We start from the raw sequence: 17,052 nt of genomic DNA, 5'->3' as shown, positions 1-17,052 counted from the left end.
CTACTATCAACCATCCCCAACCCTCTTCCCAGAGGCCTCCATCAGTCACTGCCCCCTTTTTTGTGACCTGTTTCAATGACAACCCACACTCTCTTCAGCCAGTCTGCCTCCTCACCATCTCCCAAATGCTTCATACACAATCCACCCTCCAGATCTGTCTGGGTGGTTCTTACCTACCAAGCCCATCCATGCCACACTCTTTTCACTCCCTGAAAGCCTTCATAGCCCACATCTTCCTAACAGATAATAATAATGCCTTACACTGACTGAGCATTCTGTATGTATGTCAGGCACTGTGCTAGGTGGGCTACAGAGTCACTCATTCACCAAGTATTTGTTGAGTGTCTCCTATGTGTCAAGCAATCTGCTAAATGCTGGAGATAAAGGTAAAAATGAGACAAAGACCCTACACCCTGGGAGTTTAGGTTTTACTGGAGGAGATGCACAGTAAACACATAAACACGAGTAGCCTCTGTTGAGGTGATATTTGAGTTGAGACCCAAAGAAGATGACAGCCCTAATCAGATCTACAGGAGGAGTGATCCGGGCAGAAGAAACACAGCAGCCTATGAGAAAGAGATTACTGCTATTATCGTCACCAAGGGATGACTATTACCTTCACTTTACAAATGAGGAAACTGAGGACTCAGTGTGAATTACACAAAGCCACACTGCTGAGAAAACTATTATTCAAGCCCTTAGTGACCTTTCCCCTTTCTGACACTCCACAATTGGCACAGAAGAAGGTCTGGGTTGGTGATGCGGTGGGTGAGGGAGAGGGTGCACACTGATGATGCAGGCTGAGAGTGGAGGCCTCTGGGTCATCAATTGAGTGGCTGATCATGGAAGTGGGCTGGCTTGGCAGGAGTCCAGGACACCTGTAGGATGCAGCCAGTGGGTTTGTCTTCTTCCGCTTCTGGAGTCCACACCACAGATTTGGCACAGTTTGCCTGGAGCCATTTACTGAGTGTTTTGGGTACTGCTTCAAATGAGTTTGCTTCCTTAGGGACAGAGACATTTTTGTAGTGTAACCTACACCTAATAATAACAACCCTTCATGTTCACTGAGCAGACCCTGGCTAAGCCCTTGCCGAACCCGAGGCCCTGTGCCAAGTACTCAGGGTGAAATCAGCCAGTCTGGGCCTGCAAAGAAGCTATGATGCAGTGGCCTGAGGGTAGGCTTTGGCACCAGATATATCTGAGTGCAAGATGCACAAGGTGTGTTGCTGTGGATGCGTTACAGAACCTCTTGAGGCTCTGAATTCTCCATCTTCACATCAGAGCGGTTGTGAGGACCAATCAAGATGATGAAGTCAAAGGCATAAACATAGCACCTGGCACAAAGCCAGCACTCAACATAGAGTATGTTATTATTACTGAAAAACACTTGTGTTTCACTTTCTAGTTTAAGCCTCGTGTGCTCTGGTAGGTTGATACTACTCTCTCAGATTTATGAATGAGGATTTGAAGCTGATTTGCCTAGTGTTACGCCACCAGCAAGAAATCGAGCTAAGTTTCAAACTGGAGTCGAGTTTTATCTACTGGGTGTACTGAAGGTGATCAATGCATACTAACTAGGAGAAACCTTGCCTGGCACATCCGGGAACTGAGGGGACAGATCGGTGATGCACACAGCCTGATGACGGGATCCCAACCAGGCCCAAGGTGTGGGCCATAAAAACAGAACACTGAGGCATGAAACCCAGTCCCGCTCCCTGCAATATCCAGTCTCTGCAGCATTTAGCACACATAAACCATTCATCAGTATCAGCTGTCTTAACGAATAAAAAACTCTAAAGACAGCTCTGAGCAATGAACCAGCCTTAGGGAAAGTAGGTAACATCGATAACACGCGCTTTCCAAGCCAGAACATGGATTCTCAGTCTGGCTCTATTATTTGCTGTGGGACAAGCCCCACACCTTAGTTTCCACTCTGAAATGAAACTGAGCATACCTATCTAAACTACCTCACTATAAAATGATGTATACAAAGAAGTCTGCTAAATTATAAAGCGTTTTCATGCACATAAAAGCAATTATCAGACTACTAAGGCAGTAAAATGTGAAGTTGAACACCTCAAGTTTGAATCGCAGGTCCTCCTGGCACTAGCCTATGAGACCCTGAGCATGCCGCTGTTGCCCGAGCCTCAGATTTCTCAACCATAAAATAGAGACAACACCACCTACCTTGTAGGATTTTTAAGGAATCTGGCTGCTGGGTTGGGGCAGGATTAAAGATAACATAAACTTTGGAGTACAACAAACTTGGTTTTAAAGACAGACTCTGCCTGCTGCTAACCAATCCCTCCGGAATCTGCTGGGATAGTGACACAGAGATGCTGGTAAAAGGCCTGCCACACAGTGAGCACTGGACAACAATCATCTTGACACTGGAACAGGGGGGACAGGAGGGACAGTGTAGTGCTTAAAGTGTGGGACCTTGGAAGCCCCCTCCCAGGTTTTGCCACTTACTAACTGTGCTACCTTGCATAAGCTGCTTAACCTCTCAGTACCTCAGTTTCTTCATCTGGATAATAATAGTACCAACTCCAGGGTGGTGGTGTGCGAATGAAATAAATTCATACATCTAAAGCACTTTAAACAATGCTTGGCATTGAGTAAGCACTTGATAAATGTGAGGTGCTATTAATAGTGATGTCAACAATAATATTAATCACCAAGCAGAATAAGAGAGACTGTTTAATCCTGGGACACGGGCATCCCATGGAATAATTCGAGGTAAGTCCCTGGCAGCTGTTTCTAGGCAAGTTCTTAGCTTCTGAGATCAATTCTTTATGGAAAGGACCTGAGGCTGGGGGCTCCTGAGCAAAAAAATCCCAGTCCCACTGACCAAGAGGCCAGCCTCTGGGGAGGCAAGTCAGGCTCCTTGGAAGGGACACTGTGTTCCCAGCCGCCTGACTCAGGGGAACAAAGGCACGTGTGTGTGGCCAGGGAGGAGGGAGGGGAATGTTTCCCTTTCAAGAGCAGAACAAAGGATCTGAGGCATAGTTGAGTGCGTTCCAATCCCCTCCCAAGCTATCTCCCATGCCTCACGATTGTCCAACAACGCTTTCAACCTAGCTTCCTCCTGAAAGGTGCCTGGGTGGAGGTATGGGTGGTGGGGTGGTGGGGGTGACAGGCTCCACTTCACTCTACCCTCTGTCATCAATTTCCAAGAGGCAGGATTTATATGTGCCAAACCTCTAAGATCTCTCTTAGGAGTTTCCGTCCTGTGTAGGGGTGAGTGGGGACCCCTGGGGGAACTCAGGGTTAATGGATGACATAAGGTGCTGCAAGTGACAGGCTTAATGTCCCTTTGGTTAAAGTCAAAGACTGAAACTGCTACTGAGTGCAGGAGCCATGGAGAGAACCCAGGAGTCCTGACCAACCCCCAGCATGGGCTTGGTAGAAAGGTCTGACCTAAGTAGAAATGCATTTTCTAAATCTTAAGAGGATGATCAGAGGCTGGAGAGAGAAGCTGGGTGAAGGGTAAAGGGGGAGGAAGAAAAGAAAGTAAATGGCAAGAGGAAAGGGAGGGACTGGTCCAAAAAAAGTAGTTTGTGTAGGGGGGAGCCTTTAGGGACATTACTCTCCAGTTTCCATACTCTCGCTCGCAGGAATCTGGCTGCTGGGTTGGGACAGGAAGCAGTCCATGGAAGTCATGGCAATGGCATTTCCTGAAGAGCAAGAGAAAAACCTCTAGTTCCGAGGGGAGCTCTGGAGTCTGCCCAAAAAAGCCCTGTAGCTTGGAGGTGGCTGTAAGGCTCCAGCCTGGCCCGAGAGTCTCATCAGGGATAAAACCAAGTAGCTGAAAACTCCAAAGACGGTCTCTTTCTTCAAAAAACTACTTGCAAAAATCAGTATGTAATAAATGGGAAGCCAGATGACGTGATTAAAGAAGCCGTAGGATGCAGCTGCTGTTTGCTGCTGATCCCAACAGTCACTACTCCGAGAGCCTTAAGACTTGATCTCACTCACTGAATCTCCAGAAAAAGGCACTACTATTATACCATTTACAAGTTAAAAGGCCTGCCCAAGGCCACGCAGCAAGTGGTCAAGTCCTGATTTGAAAGTCTGAACCCTGCATCTTCCTCCTGATGTGACCTTGGGCAAGCTGCTTCTCCTTCTCAGCCTGATCTCCCTCCAGCTCACCTCCCTAGGTGGCCATGAGCATCAGAAAGGCAAGGTGGATAGGAAAGCGCTAAACGGTGAAGCACTACAAAAATCGGGAGTATTATTGGTGTGGGGTCTGTGATAAACTACCCTACATTGATCCCGAAATTAGTTAACTTTTGCAGTTAAAATACTTGCAGCTGCTGAAAGGAAAGAGCCGCCCTAAAATATAACTAATGTGAAATGCGCAACAATGATGGAGTCTGCCACAAGGCCAGTGAGAACCTTAACCTTAGTTAAGTATATACAATGTACGTATATATCCGTGTATATATATATATACACATAGTGTGTGCGCGCAAGCACGAAGATATACGAGTATATATGCATATGGATAGGTGCAATTACATGCTTACTGCCTCTCTCTTCCCACTGGAATGTAAACTCCACGAGGGCAAAAAATTTGTTTTATTTAATGCTGTACCTCTGGTACCTACGACAGTCTGACACATATTGGGAGTTCAATAAATACCGTTTGAATCAATGAATAAATGATTAGGTGAGGGGCAATTCCCATGACTATTATTCTGGTTTGATAAGCGGCTGTTTCTTCAGAAATTCAGCGGGCATCTCTCCCACCAGGTACGCACTATGCCTAAGACCTCTGCTCAGTGCTGAGGAAGTAAGTGTGGACTAGGACACTCAGGAAGCTCCTAAAGCTGATAGAGATGTGGTAGCTTTAGAAGTGCCTTCTTTACACTCATTTAAACTCTACCACTGTTATTTTCCTCTTACTTATCCAAATTCTGCTGGGTACTACCAATAAAAAGACTGAGCCCCTCTTCCTTCAGATATTCGAAACCGGTGATCATATTCTCCTGGGTTTTCTCTTCCCCAGGCTAAACAAAGACCCAGTGGGATTGTGTGACTTGGGTCTGCCAACTGGGAATGGGGAAGACAGGCCGTCGGCTAGAGGAACAGAAGAGAAGCAGATCCAGGAGCAGAGTGACTCCTTCCAAGAAAGGAGAGGGAGTCCTTGGGGAGGACTCAGTGGAATTAGGCTGGAGGTTGGGGATGGGGACAGGGCCCTGCTAATTAACGTAGTAGGAGATTACGTTTCTGTAGAAGAGCAGCTCACTGGGAATTACCTCTAAACCTATACATACTATACCAAGAAAAAACACCGTTGCCGAAAGCAAGCCCAGGGTGAAGAGCTGAGGGCACGGGAAAAACCAGGGAGGCTGGGCATAGAAGCGGACACTCAGGCCCACTGGCCTCAGGACAGATACCTGTCTGGGAGGGTGAAGAGCTGAGGGCACTGGAAAAACCAGGGAGGCTGGGCGTAGAAGCGGACACTCAGGCCCACTGGCCTCAGGACAGATACCTGTCTGGGAAGAGACAGCGAACAACTGTTGCTTCCTGCAGCCCAAAGAAGTCTGGTGACTGCCCACACTGAAGTCAAGAAAACCCTCTGGGTTCCACTGGGGCCCCCTGAAAAAATACCCGGGTAATTTTCTACCAGAGGCTGAAGGGCCTCATGGGGCTACTGGGGAGATTCGTCGTAGGAAGTCTGGAAAACCCTGTGGTGGTGATAGTTTTAACAGCAACCTCAAATGTACATCCAGAGCTGGGTTCTTCGAGGGGGAGCCCGAGAGACACTTCTATCTCACTTTGGAACCTGAATGACATTACTGAAAATTTCCACATTTGGGGTTTCTAATGGGGTTTCCCCGAGAAAACCGCAGAACTGCCAAAGCTGCTGAGACCTGCAAAGGTCGCTGAAGTATTTCAGCTAAACATGTATCTATGCCCAAGCAGCCAGAACAGGTAAGCAGCAGCCTACAGAAAGTAGAATACCACAGAGCCGTGAAGACCGGGAAAGGCCAAATTACGTTTTCTCTCCCACCCTGCTCACTGCTCTCAACAACGGTGTTTCCGTCTCGCTACAGGGTTTCCCAGGGACAGCAATCCCAAAATGTCCTGGCCCACCTCGGTCCTCAAGCCGTAACTGTCCACATTCCCACTGGAAAGCTCCAGAAACACTCTGTCCCTTCAGGAAAGGTCACATCATATACCATTCTGGGTGAATATCTCAGAGGCTGACTTATTTGTTCAGAAACTCTGGGGGCAAAGTTCAGTCTTCTGAGGCAAGCAATCTATTCATTAAAAGGGGTGCTTCCACCCTACAATTAAGGCCGAGGAAGGGCCTTTGTCTAAATCCTTTACTAGAGTCGAGCTATGGCAGGTGGCTATCATTATTCCATTTTATAGGTGGGAGAGATGGACAGACAAGAGACAAACAGGCTCAGCATCTTGCCAGGTGACTCCAGGCAAGCGGTGGTATGGCTATGAGCCTGGAATTCCAGTCTGTGGAGCACCCTCCACAATTAAGTAGGCATACCTGAGGCAGGCCACCCGCTCCCTCCATGCACATCATTCTTAATCTATTGGTGGGACCTGAGAGGATTTTAACAACGAAAAAATGATCAAGAAGCCCACTCTGACTGGGCAAACCTTTGATAGTCACTCGAGCTTTCCCAGTGCCAGAATCTGAGGCTCCACACATGCCTTCAGGAGCCTGCTCCTGCCGACAGAAGCCCTGTCCTTCCCGCAGCTAACTAAACAATGCCAGGATCCCAGACCAGAGTGAGCACCTCCACTGGCATGTTTTACTTGGCCCAACAGCATCTCTGGCTCTCTATGCTAGTATGCTGGGGTCACTTTATTGCTCCGTGGAGAACCTGATAAGGATGGGAAGAGTTTAGACTTTGAAGTCAGGCCAACCTACATGTAACTTCTCATTCAGTCACTTAACTGGCTATGGGATACCTGAGGCCAGTCACTTAGCCACACAGGTACACTGGGGTTAAACTTACCTACCTTGGAAGGTTATTGTGTGGAATATATAAAACAGCATGTCATTTCCATGAGGAAAGGTGCCATGTCTGGCTCATGGCTAGCACCTAATGCAGTGGAGGTACCTCATAGTGGATGCTCAATAAATTGTGGTTGCATTAGTAGAAGACCTAACTAACACAATGCCTTGAACATAAGATGCACTCCATAAAAGCTCATTTCCTTTCCTTTTCCGGTAAGGATGTTACGTTTAGAGACTATCCGAGGATGGAATGACCCATAACTCCTACACTCACGGATCCCCCAGCCACGGCCTCCAGGAGATGCCACTGCAGCAGCCACTCTGTGCAGCTCACACAATGGTACCTGAGAGGAAAGTGGGGGGTACCATCTCCCCAAAGGATCCTGAGTCAATGTCTTCTACCTCAGCGAAAATGCATGCCCAGAAATTGTTCTAACAAAACTGGCTCATCTGCACGCATCCCTAATGTTCACCAAAGAGGACGTGATATATGGTATGTTGTCCCACAAGCTCTGGCAATTCTTGAGCAGAAAGAGAGAAAATGGAATTTCACTCCAGTGGCTGTCTACTGAACCTGCCCAGTGCTGTGTCTGAAACCTCTTCTCACGTGCAATGCGGGGTGACTAGCAATTCTCTGGCCCAGGTAGAACAACGCTGGAGAGGCTGGCTGGCAGACGAGGAACCTCTCCAGGATTGCCTTTTGTTAATAATAGCTGGCAACCACTCACCTGTTATTAGGACCACTGGCCAAAGACAACAGTCATGCAAAGTAGGCAAGTGGCCCAAGTTTCTACCTGGAGATGCCTCAGAGGGTGTGTCTGAAGCACTGGAATCCTGTCCCTCCTGTAATCAGCTGAACAAATATTTGCCCCCAAAGAGAATCAAAGCAGGAGGGAAGGAGAGGTCATTGAACAAACCAACAGGAACTATTTAATCATTTATCCCCCCAGGGAGTTCATTTACAGAATGGCTTTCAAGTCTGGTCAGCCTTAGCTCTAGAGAGCCCTCCACCTTTACCTCCCCCACTCCCACCCCAGTCATCTGACCTCTGACTCGATCTCTTTACTTAGTGCAAGGACAGACAGTGGGAAGAGTGGATGAAGTTGCAAAGAAATGGGAAATAAGACAGGGGGTGGGGTTCCAGGGCCAACTCAGAGGTCTCTGCTCAGTGGTAAACTGAAGTGCCTGCCACGCCCTAGTCCCAGCCCATGGATAATTGCATTCTTGACATTCCCGAGTCCACGGTGCATGGCCCCTTCCACCTCAGCTCCTTCAATAGATGACTTATTTCCCACAGCCTGCTCAATTTTAGGGGTATTCTGAGGGGACAGACTACCTCTCGTAAACCCTGCACTTCCCCTAGGCAGGGAGATAGCAAGGAAATAAGACTGAGTTCACTGTAGAAGAGCAAACACTGTCTACAATGACCCCTGGTACGGATTCGCTCACCACAATCTCATCCTGACTTGGTGACAGGCAAAAGAACTCTCCCTCCCCGGGAAAGCAAAGAGGCATGACTCCTGGGCCCAGAGAGAGGGCCTGGGACCAAGAACGACTCCTACAGCAAACCTGTTGGAGTCAGTGACTGTGCTCACATTAGCTCCGAGATTTACAATACCCTGAAAGTCAAGGAGGGCTTGCCACAATTTTTTAGTGGAAGAAACTGAGGCTCAAGGTAAAGTGGTCTATCCAAGGTCATGCGGCTAGGTAAGTAAGCCCAGTGCTGGGACTCAAACAGATGTCAGTTTGATTCTGAAGTCAGCCACTGAATCTTGATGTCCCATAGGGCCCCACAGACTCGGTTCTTGCTCTGCCAGCAAACGGTGCTCTCAGGGCCCTGGCAGGAAAGCAACAGGCAGAACAGCTGGAGCTCCCCAACCGATCCTAGGCAGTGAGGTACAAAGTCCAGGCTTAATGCGTGACACAGCAAGAGCTCAGCAAGCAGGCCAGCCGTGCAGAAAGCCGCACACTTCAGAGCAAATGAACACAGGGGTGCAGCACAAGCACAACTGGCCACTGCCCTAAAATCAGACAATCCTCAGCCATCCGAGCCAGTGGGAACTCCTGCCTGGCCCAGCCCTTTCCTGAGAGAATAGCAGGTATGCAAACTCTGAAATAAAGAGAATTTGATGCGGGGGAGGGAAGCCCAGGGCAGACATCCCTGGGGGAGTCGGAATGGAGAGGCTCACGGGTCACCGATACTCACTATCTTCTCCAGGCATTATACTCATCAGCCCTTTGCGCGGCGAGCCATTGTGTCAGGGTTTGGGGAACACCAGACTAACTTCCCACTCTCAAGCCAACAAACAGGCTACGCTTTCCTCCACTGAGAAACTAGAACACGAGTATGAAAGAGTGGGGTCATGAGGGTGACCAGAATGGAAGACGCCTGGTCCTTCGAGAACTAACTAGGTCATCTGGATTCCAGAACAGTTAACCTCTTGTGGTGCAACAAGGCCAGTCACGTCTCCTTAGCAAACGTGTGGTAATCACCCAGCACAACAGAAACAGATACAGAGAAAGGCTGGTGAGGCTCTCTCTGACCAGAGAGAGGCCAGGGAAAAGGGACACACAAGGGGGGCGATCCTTACCCAGCCGCCGTTCTCCTGGATCCAAGGCTCTAGGTGGTCATTCAGGTAAGTGGCCATCCAAGCTGCGATCCGACTCACCAATACCTGCATCTCCTTGTCTACGCTTTCCACACACAGTGCCCCACCGAAGGAGAAAAAGGCCACAATGCGACCCCAGTTCACCCCATCCCGGAAGAGTTCATTCACTACCTGCTCAAAGCTCTGATATGCTGTCCCTGGGGTGATGTGGAGCTGGGATGTCAGGTCGCTGAATGCCCGCCGGTACCTCAGTTCAAACTCATCGCCTGCCTCCCTCAGCGCTTGCTTCACCGCTGCCATGGGAATCACCTCCCGGGCATCCAAGCTACTGCTGTGGCCGGTGGCTCCATTCACCGCGGGGCTGTCCGCCAGGTGCCAGGATGGGTTGCCATTGATGGCACTGGGGGTCTCCATCTCTGATTCAGTTCCTTCTGGGGCCTCAGTTCTGTTCTCTTCCACATCACTAAACTGACTCCAGCTGTATCCTTTCTGGGAAAGCTTGTAGGCGATAAAGTCAACCACCAGCTCCCGGTTGCTCTGAGACATTTTTATAATAGGGATGGGCTCGACCAGTCCATTGTCCAAAACACCTGCTCACTCACTGAGTCTGGTCTCTACTTAGTGGCTGTCTTCTGAGATCCAAAGCCAAGATAAGGTTCTGAAGGGAGAGAAAGAGCTTCAGGAAGAAAAGAAATTAATATGCAAGCTATTTAACCTACAACATCACATTCCACCTCCAGATACCAGAGATGGTTCTTTGTGGGTCTAGCTTCCCACAGACTTCAATGAAGTCCAATTGAAAGCACCAGTGGGCTCTGAATCATCACACCGGCATATTTTTTTAAATTCCAGCCACCCCCTTTTCTCCAAAGCTGTCTGCCCCCCATCCGTACCCACCCCCCCGCGCTTCACCTACATTCAAATCCGTTTCAGAAGTCAGGCAGGTGCAGCCCCCCGGAAGATCTTTTGTATCATAGGTCGGCGGAGGAGGTGGCAGCCCGGATGCCGGTAATTCAGCTGGCCCCGAGGTGGCTGGCAAAACAACCCAGCTCCGGCTGGAGGGATCATGCGACCCAGCCGGCTGGGACCCCAGAGGGCGACACAGGAATTACGAAGCTCAGAAACCCGCCACCTCGCTTGCTTCCTCCTCCATCGCCCAGAATGAGGGCGGCCTCCTGCCACCCGGGAGCCCAGCCCCCTCGCTCTCGCACGCTCCTGGCTCTCCGCCTCCTACTGGGAGCCAGGAGAATTCTCCCTGAGGTGGCTTATGTGGGCTTTAGGGGTTTTTGTTGTTGTTGTTGTTCTATTTAAGTACCGACCCAGGGTGAGGCTTCCGAAACCCTGAAGGGACTTCTGAATGGGGCTCAAGGTTTCCATGAGGGACAGAGGGAAGGGGAAACTGCCTCAGATCTGAGGTCTGACTTCGGAAAGACCATCCCCGGGCCTTTCCGGGAGGCTGAAGACCGGGGACTCCCCAGAAACGCCGCTGGTATTCTTTGAATTCCCCAAAGGCCCTGGACGCGGCGTTGGCGGTAGGGGATTGCCGGGTCCTCCATTTCCCGAACGGACATAATGGCCGCCGGCGCCCTGCACAAAGACCGGGTGAGGGTGAGGCGCCCGGCCTCTCCTCCGGTCGGGGAGAAGGGTTGAGGCCTGCTCGAGGACCCCCCACAGCTGAGACCACGTTTTCCTGGAACCAGGCCCGATGCGGCTTCCTGGCGCCCCCGGGAGGGCTTGGGGGCCAGGGGAGGAACCTCTCCGGAGCCCGGGGCGGGTGGGCTGTGGCCTCGCGCCTTCTCGCGCGCGCTGGGCCGGGTACCCGCTGGGCCACCGCCCCGTTGCTAGGCAACTGCTCTCCCTCAGGGGCGCCCCTAGACCTTTCTGGTCTCGCCCCCAGCGGCCTGCCCGGCGTAACCAATCAAAGAACCTAGTCGGCACGGAAGCGGGACGGCGAGGGCTCCCATTGGGCGCAGCGCCTGCCACGCATCGGGGAGGCGGTGCTCTCACCTGCGAGCCCCGCAAGCCGTGGGGGACCACATTCCCCCCTTCCTCCGCCAGGTCGTTTCCAGACGCCAGAGCTCTTCGCGGCCGAGTTCCGCGCCGCTGACCCGGGCTGGCCTACCTGGCTAACAGCTCGCTCTGTCTCTTCCGAACGAGCCGGCCTCAGTTTCCCCTGAAGAGATCTGGAGAACTTGCAAGCTCAGTCACTTCCGGTGCCGCGGCAGCGCGCGCGAGCCCGAGACGCAGAAGGAGTGCACGACTGGCGTCAAGACCTGGAAGCGCGCGCCCCCTTGTGGCACATCTGGGGAATCCGGAGACGTAAAAAAAAAAAAAAAAAAAATCAACGTTTACATTCACATTTCCATTCATTAATTCAGTCAGTTTCATCCATCTGTTAGCTTATATATCGGAAAAGCATTTCGTTTTGGCTAAGAATATTGAGTTTGAGATTCCAACTCCAGTTGGTCAAGTTCATCAACAGCCCTGTGCCTTAATTTCTGTGACTGTAAAATGGGTAAAAATCAAACTCCAACACTGAGTTACTGTGAGGATTAAAAAGTTGTTGTTTGTGAAGTCCATAGAACAGTGCATCGTCCATAGTATACGCTGCATAAATCCACTCATCAAATGTTTATTGTTTGGGTGGCTGAAGATAGACTTGGGAACAAGAAAAAACATGGTCCCTGCTTTCATGGGCACCTTTTCGACCCTTTAGATGGAGAGAGACAGTAAACAACTAAGAAAATACACAAACAAGGTATTTCAAATAGTAACTAGTGCTATGAAAAAAATAAATCGTGATTCGTCAAAAAGAGGGTGAAGGGAGAGATGCTACTTTTGACTGGGTGGTCAGGGATGTAAGCCCGGCCCAGTGAGGGAAACAGGCATTTATTCAACAATTGTTCATGTAGAGCAGCTGGGTGTGTCCTCTTTGAGGAGATGACATAGAACCCAAGAGTGGAAGTAGAAGAAAATGCCAACCCGTGGGAAAAGGCTAATGAATATCAACCTAGGCATAGGGAGCAGCTGGTGCAGGGTGTCCTGAGGCAGGAAGATTTGGGCGTGTTCCAGAAGCTGAAGGAGAAGCAGTGAGCCTGGAAGGTAGTAAGGAAGGGCAAATGTGGTGTGAGAGGAGGTTGGAAAGTTGATCATGGAAGTAAGCTGCACTTGGTTCTAAACATTGGGAGATGTTTTATTTTGTGTTAATTTAATTGATTAAAAAGTAAGTATACAGGAAAACAATGTTTAAAACATACCAAAGCCCTGGTCGGGTGGCTCAGTTGGTTGGAGTGTCCTCCCATGCACCAAAGGCTGTGGTTTCCTGTCCAGGTCAAGGCACATACTAGGTTGCAGTTTCCATCCTGGACAGCGTGCTTATGGGAGGCAACCGATGGATGTTTCTCTCTCACATCGATGTTTGTCTCTCTCCCTTCCTCTCTAAAATCAATGAAAACATATCCTCGGGTGAGGATTAATATTTATATATACACATGAGGGGGAACCCCCCAAACCAGAATTTATTTATTTTTAATTGTATATTTATTCTTATATGTTTAAACTTCAGTCGCCTTCAAAGTGCTCTCCATTTGACGCAACACACTTACTGAGACATTTTTTCCGGTGCCCAAAACAGTTTTTGAACTCATCGATTTTGAGGCCTTCTCTTTTTTTACTGATTTAATAAAGTTTTATTTTTCAAAATGTACAGCTGGTGGAACCTGTTGTCCATGCATCTTCACCAACAGCTGGGGCATCCCCACCTTTGGTGTGTCTGGTGTAAATTACTTGAGCTCTGTGCTTTGAAGCTAGTTTAATAAGCCCTTCACTACAGAGCTCCTGAGGGACTGCTCTGGCCAAGGAACCGCAGACCTTCAGTTGCTCAGAGACAATAGCTGGGGTTATGAGCTTGTAGTTGGGAACTTCGTTACAGAGTTTGTCATATGTCGCTTTGTCAAACAAGACTAGGTTATTGAGCTTGTCCCGAGCTTTGCCTTTGGACCACTTCTTCTTTTTGGCCTGGACCCCAGATTTGTTCACTGGGTCTTTGTCTTTCTCGGCCAATTTTCCAGTGTCTTTCTTCTTCTTGTCGTCCTTGGGCGGCACAGCGAAACTCGAGGAGTGCCAGCAATCACTCCAATTTTGATGTCTTTTAGTGCTCCTGCTGTTTTTGTTTCACCTCCTCCACATTGGCAAACGTTTCCCTTGGAGGACTTTTTTTTTTTTTTTTTAATCTATTCCTTGGAGTGAGATTGGGTGAATTGGGAGGGTGGAGCACGGGGGTCATGCTGTTTTTGGTCAAAAACTGCTGAATACTTAGTGCTGTGTGGGCAGGTGCACTTGCTCATAAATCACCCTTCATGAAAGGGGAAAATGTGTTGAAAGAGTCTCCAAAAAAAATTCACTGTGGTAGAATGCAGCCTCTCACAACAACACCAGCTGGTACACTGATACAGATGGGTTCCTAGACCACTCACGTAGCAGAAGCCTGTACTACAAGGGGCCCACCCTCCAGAAGAAAATTCTGGGTTTTTTGGGGGGGATCCCATATATATATATATATATGTATATATATATATATATATATACACACACACATATATACATATACAGGGTCCGACAAGCAATGCCTACTTGAGTGTGGCAATAATATGAGTGTAATAATTTATTGTTTTAATTTGAACATTTCACCTAAAATGTCATGTGGTGTGCTTGAGTGTGATATTGTTATGTTACATAATTACATGCTTATGATTTTGTAATAAAAAGGGGATGTTATTTGTGCCAGACCCCATATATATATAAAACAGAATAAAAAAGTGAGTCCTCTTCTCACTCTGCTTCCCAGGCCCCAGTTCCCCACATAGAGGTCATCATTCTTAACCCCTTTCCTCTAGAGCAGGGGTGTCAAACTCATTTTCACCGGGGGCCACATTAGCCTCACGGTTGCCTTCCAAGGGCCGAATGTAATTTTAGGACTGTATACATGTAACTACTCCTTAACTAGGGGCAAGGAGCTCGGCGCTGCCCAGTAGAAACAAGATGCTGGTCTGGATAAAACAAGGTGGAGGCCGGATTCGGCCCACGGGCCTTGTGTTCGCTCCCTGTGCTCTATAGCCTTTCAGAGATGGTTGCTGTATTCGCAAACAAACGTATATGTATACATGTTTTACTCCAATATCCTTTTTTTGCTGAGCTCTACATTTCGGTTTTGCTTTTAGCTTTTTTTGCTGAGCTCTACATTTTGGATCTCCCTCCGTTTTTTAGATTAACAGCTTTTTAAAGATGTGTCATAATTTACTTGCCCAGTCCTCTATTTTGGAACACTTAGGTAGTTTCCAAGTAATGCTATAACTTGTCCATTTGTTATTTTGCATACATGGGAGTTCACCTGCTGAGAAAATTCCAGGAAATGGAGTTATCAGCAAATGAGCATATGGATTTGGTTTTGGTTTGTTTTAATGGGTACTGGCAAGGCGCTCTCCACAGCAGTTGGACCAGTTTGCTCCCCCGTCAGTGGGTGCTAATTTCCTCACATCCTGAACTGCACAATGTGCTGTCAAACCTTGTTACCCTTGACAATCAGATAGATAAAAATGGAGAGACACTTTTACTTTTCACTTCTTTTTAGTAAGAGTGAAGTTGAGTGATTTTTCATATTTATGAGTCTTTTTTGGGGGGGCTTGTTTAGGTGAATTCTCTGTTTAATTCATTTGCCCTTTTTTTTTTAAGTTGGTCTTTCTACTGATTTTTTTTCCGTATTGATTTATAGGGATTTTTATCCTTTTTACACATAAGTTGTAAATATTTTTCCAGTTATGAAGACATTTTTATTTTGTATGTATTTTAGTTTATTGTTCTTTTCCTTCGTGGCGTCCACGTTCTATGTCATTCTTAGGAACACCTTCTTCTGATCAGTATTATAAAAATAATTCTTTGTTTTCTTCTAGTTTTTAGTATATTGTTTCATATTTTATATTTAAATTCTTGTCCTACCATAAGTTCACTTTGGTATGGTGCAGGCATCCAAAATTTTTTGCCAAGTAACTACCCCATTATCCCAATATTACTACCTTTCCCCAACTGATTCACAGTGTCTCTGTTACTGTAATCTACATTCCCAATTTCTGAACTTTCCTTTAGGTTCCATGGCAGGGTTTTATTTAATTTATTTTTTTTATTATTTTTTTTCAAGAATCTCTTTTTTTTAAATTTTATTGTTATTCAGTTACAGTTGTATGCCTTTTCTCCCCATCCCTCCACCCCACCCCAGCCGAACCCTCCTCCCTCCCCCAACTCACCCTCCCCCTTGATTTTGTCCATGTGTCCTTTATAGTAGTTCCTGTATCATGGCAGGGTCTTAAACTGGGGTAGGACATGATCTTGCTTTTATTTTTAAAATCTGTGGTGTCACAGTTATTTCAATGTAAACATTAACATTATGGACATCTGTGATGTGCTTTGGGAGCCCAGCAGAGGGCAGATCAACTCTGCCCAGAGACATGGAATTTATTGAACTGGCCCTTAAAAGGAAAGGAGGTAAAGGGCATTTTAAGTAGAAGGCACTGCCTGAGAAAAGGCATGGAGGTCTGATGTAGGAGCCCATGGCATGTTCTAGAATGAGTTGAGATGACTAAGAGGGTCATGGTGGTAGGGGAGACTAAATGGAAACATGTATCCAAGTGTGCAGGACACTAAATAGGCACCGGAGGAGCCAGCCAGGCTGTTTAAACAGAAAAGTCACGGGGGGATTTCTATTTTGGAAAGGTGGGTACAGTCTTTTGAGAAAGGAACTTTGCAGTATTAATCAAGAGCCTTGCAAACAACTCTGAAAAGATCATTAAGAAATGATCTTTGATTGGAATCTAATTTATTTTACTTTACTATTTTTTTTAACCAAATAGTAAATATTTATTGAGGGTCTTCTATGCATCAGGCATAACACTGAAAGTGATTGGAATCTACTTCAAAGAAGTGAAATGTAGCCAAAGATTTACCTTTGACAGAGATGCATATTATGCAAGGTTATTTATCGGTTGGCCAAAAAGTCCATACGTTTTTCTGTATAATAAAAGACACGTTTTTCATTTTCACTAATAACTTCATTGATTTGGATATTTTGAGTATGTTAGCTATCTCACGTGTGGTGTGACATTGAATTGATTGTTCTCAGTTAATGTCTCAACTTGATCACTATCAACTTCCACTGGTCTACCCGACCATGGAGCATCATCCAGCAAGAAATCTCCAACACGAAACTTTGCAAACCATTTTTGACATGTTCAATCAGTCACAACACCTTCGTTCACTGCACAAATCTTTTTTTTTTTTTTTGCATTTCAGTTGCATGTTTACCTTTCTTGAAATAATAAAGCATAATACACCAAAAATGTTGCTTATTTTCTTCCATGTTCACTATTAAAATGACTACATAAAAATTCATCAATTTTGATA

General features: G+C 47.4%; 2 protein-coding genes across 8 annotated transcripts in view; both read right to left on the bottom strand.

Annotated features, from left to right (window-relative positions):
• Nucleotides 1-11,825, bottom strand: part of BCL2L1 (BCL2 like 1) — a 43,454-nt gene extending 31,629 nt beyond the window's left edge. The window contains exons 1-2 of one of the 7 annotated variants that reach the window (XM_024559846.4): nucleotides 11,723-11,825; nucleotides 9,583-10,258 (exon numbers count right to left, since the gene is read on the bottom strand). In XM_024559846.4, coding sequence (XP_024415614.1) covers nucleotides 9,583-10,146 — 564 coding nt within the window. In that variant the 5' untranslated portion in view covers nucleotides 10,147-10,258; nucleotides 11,723-11,825. Of the gene's footprint in view, nucleotides 1-9,582; nucleotides 10,277-10,516; nucleotides 11,415-11,607 lie in introns of those variants that run through there. The other 6 variants (XM_024559847.3, XM_045194513.3, XM_045194514.3 and 3 more) reach the window with 6 other exon arrangements.
• A 1,471-nt stretch (nucleotides 11,826-13,296) lies between these two features.
• On the bottom strand, nucleotides 13,297-13,773 carry LOC112303706 (small ribosomal subunit protein eS25-like; the record flags this gene model as incomplete). Its single annotated transcript, XM_045194529.2, has 1 exon — nucleotides 13,297-13,773. A coding segment is annotated over one exon (477 nt), but the record flags the coding sequence as incomplete, so codon positions are not given.
• Nucleotides 13,774-17,052: the final 3,279 nt, after the last annotated feature.

This window comes from Desmodus rotundus, chromosome 6, assembly GCF_022682495.2.
Source record: "Desmodus rotundus isolate HL8 chromosome 6, HLdesRot8A.1, whole genome shotgun sequence".
Classification (NCBI taxonomy): Eukaryota; Metazoa; Chordata; class Mammalia; order Chiroptera; family Phyllostomidae; genus Desmodus; species Desmodus rotundus.
The sequence above is the reverse complement of the archived record's forward strand: the minus strand, read 5'-3'. Positions and strand labels throughout refer to the sequence as shown.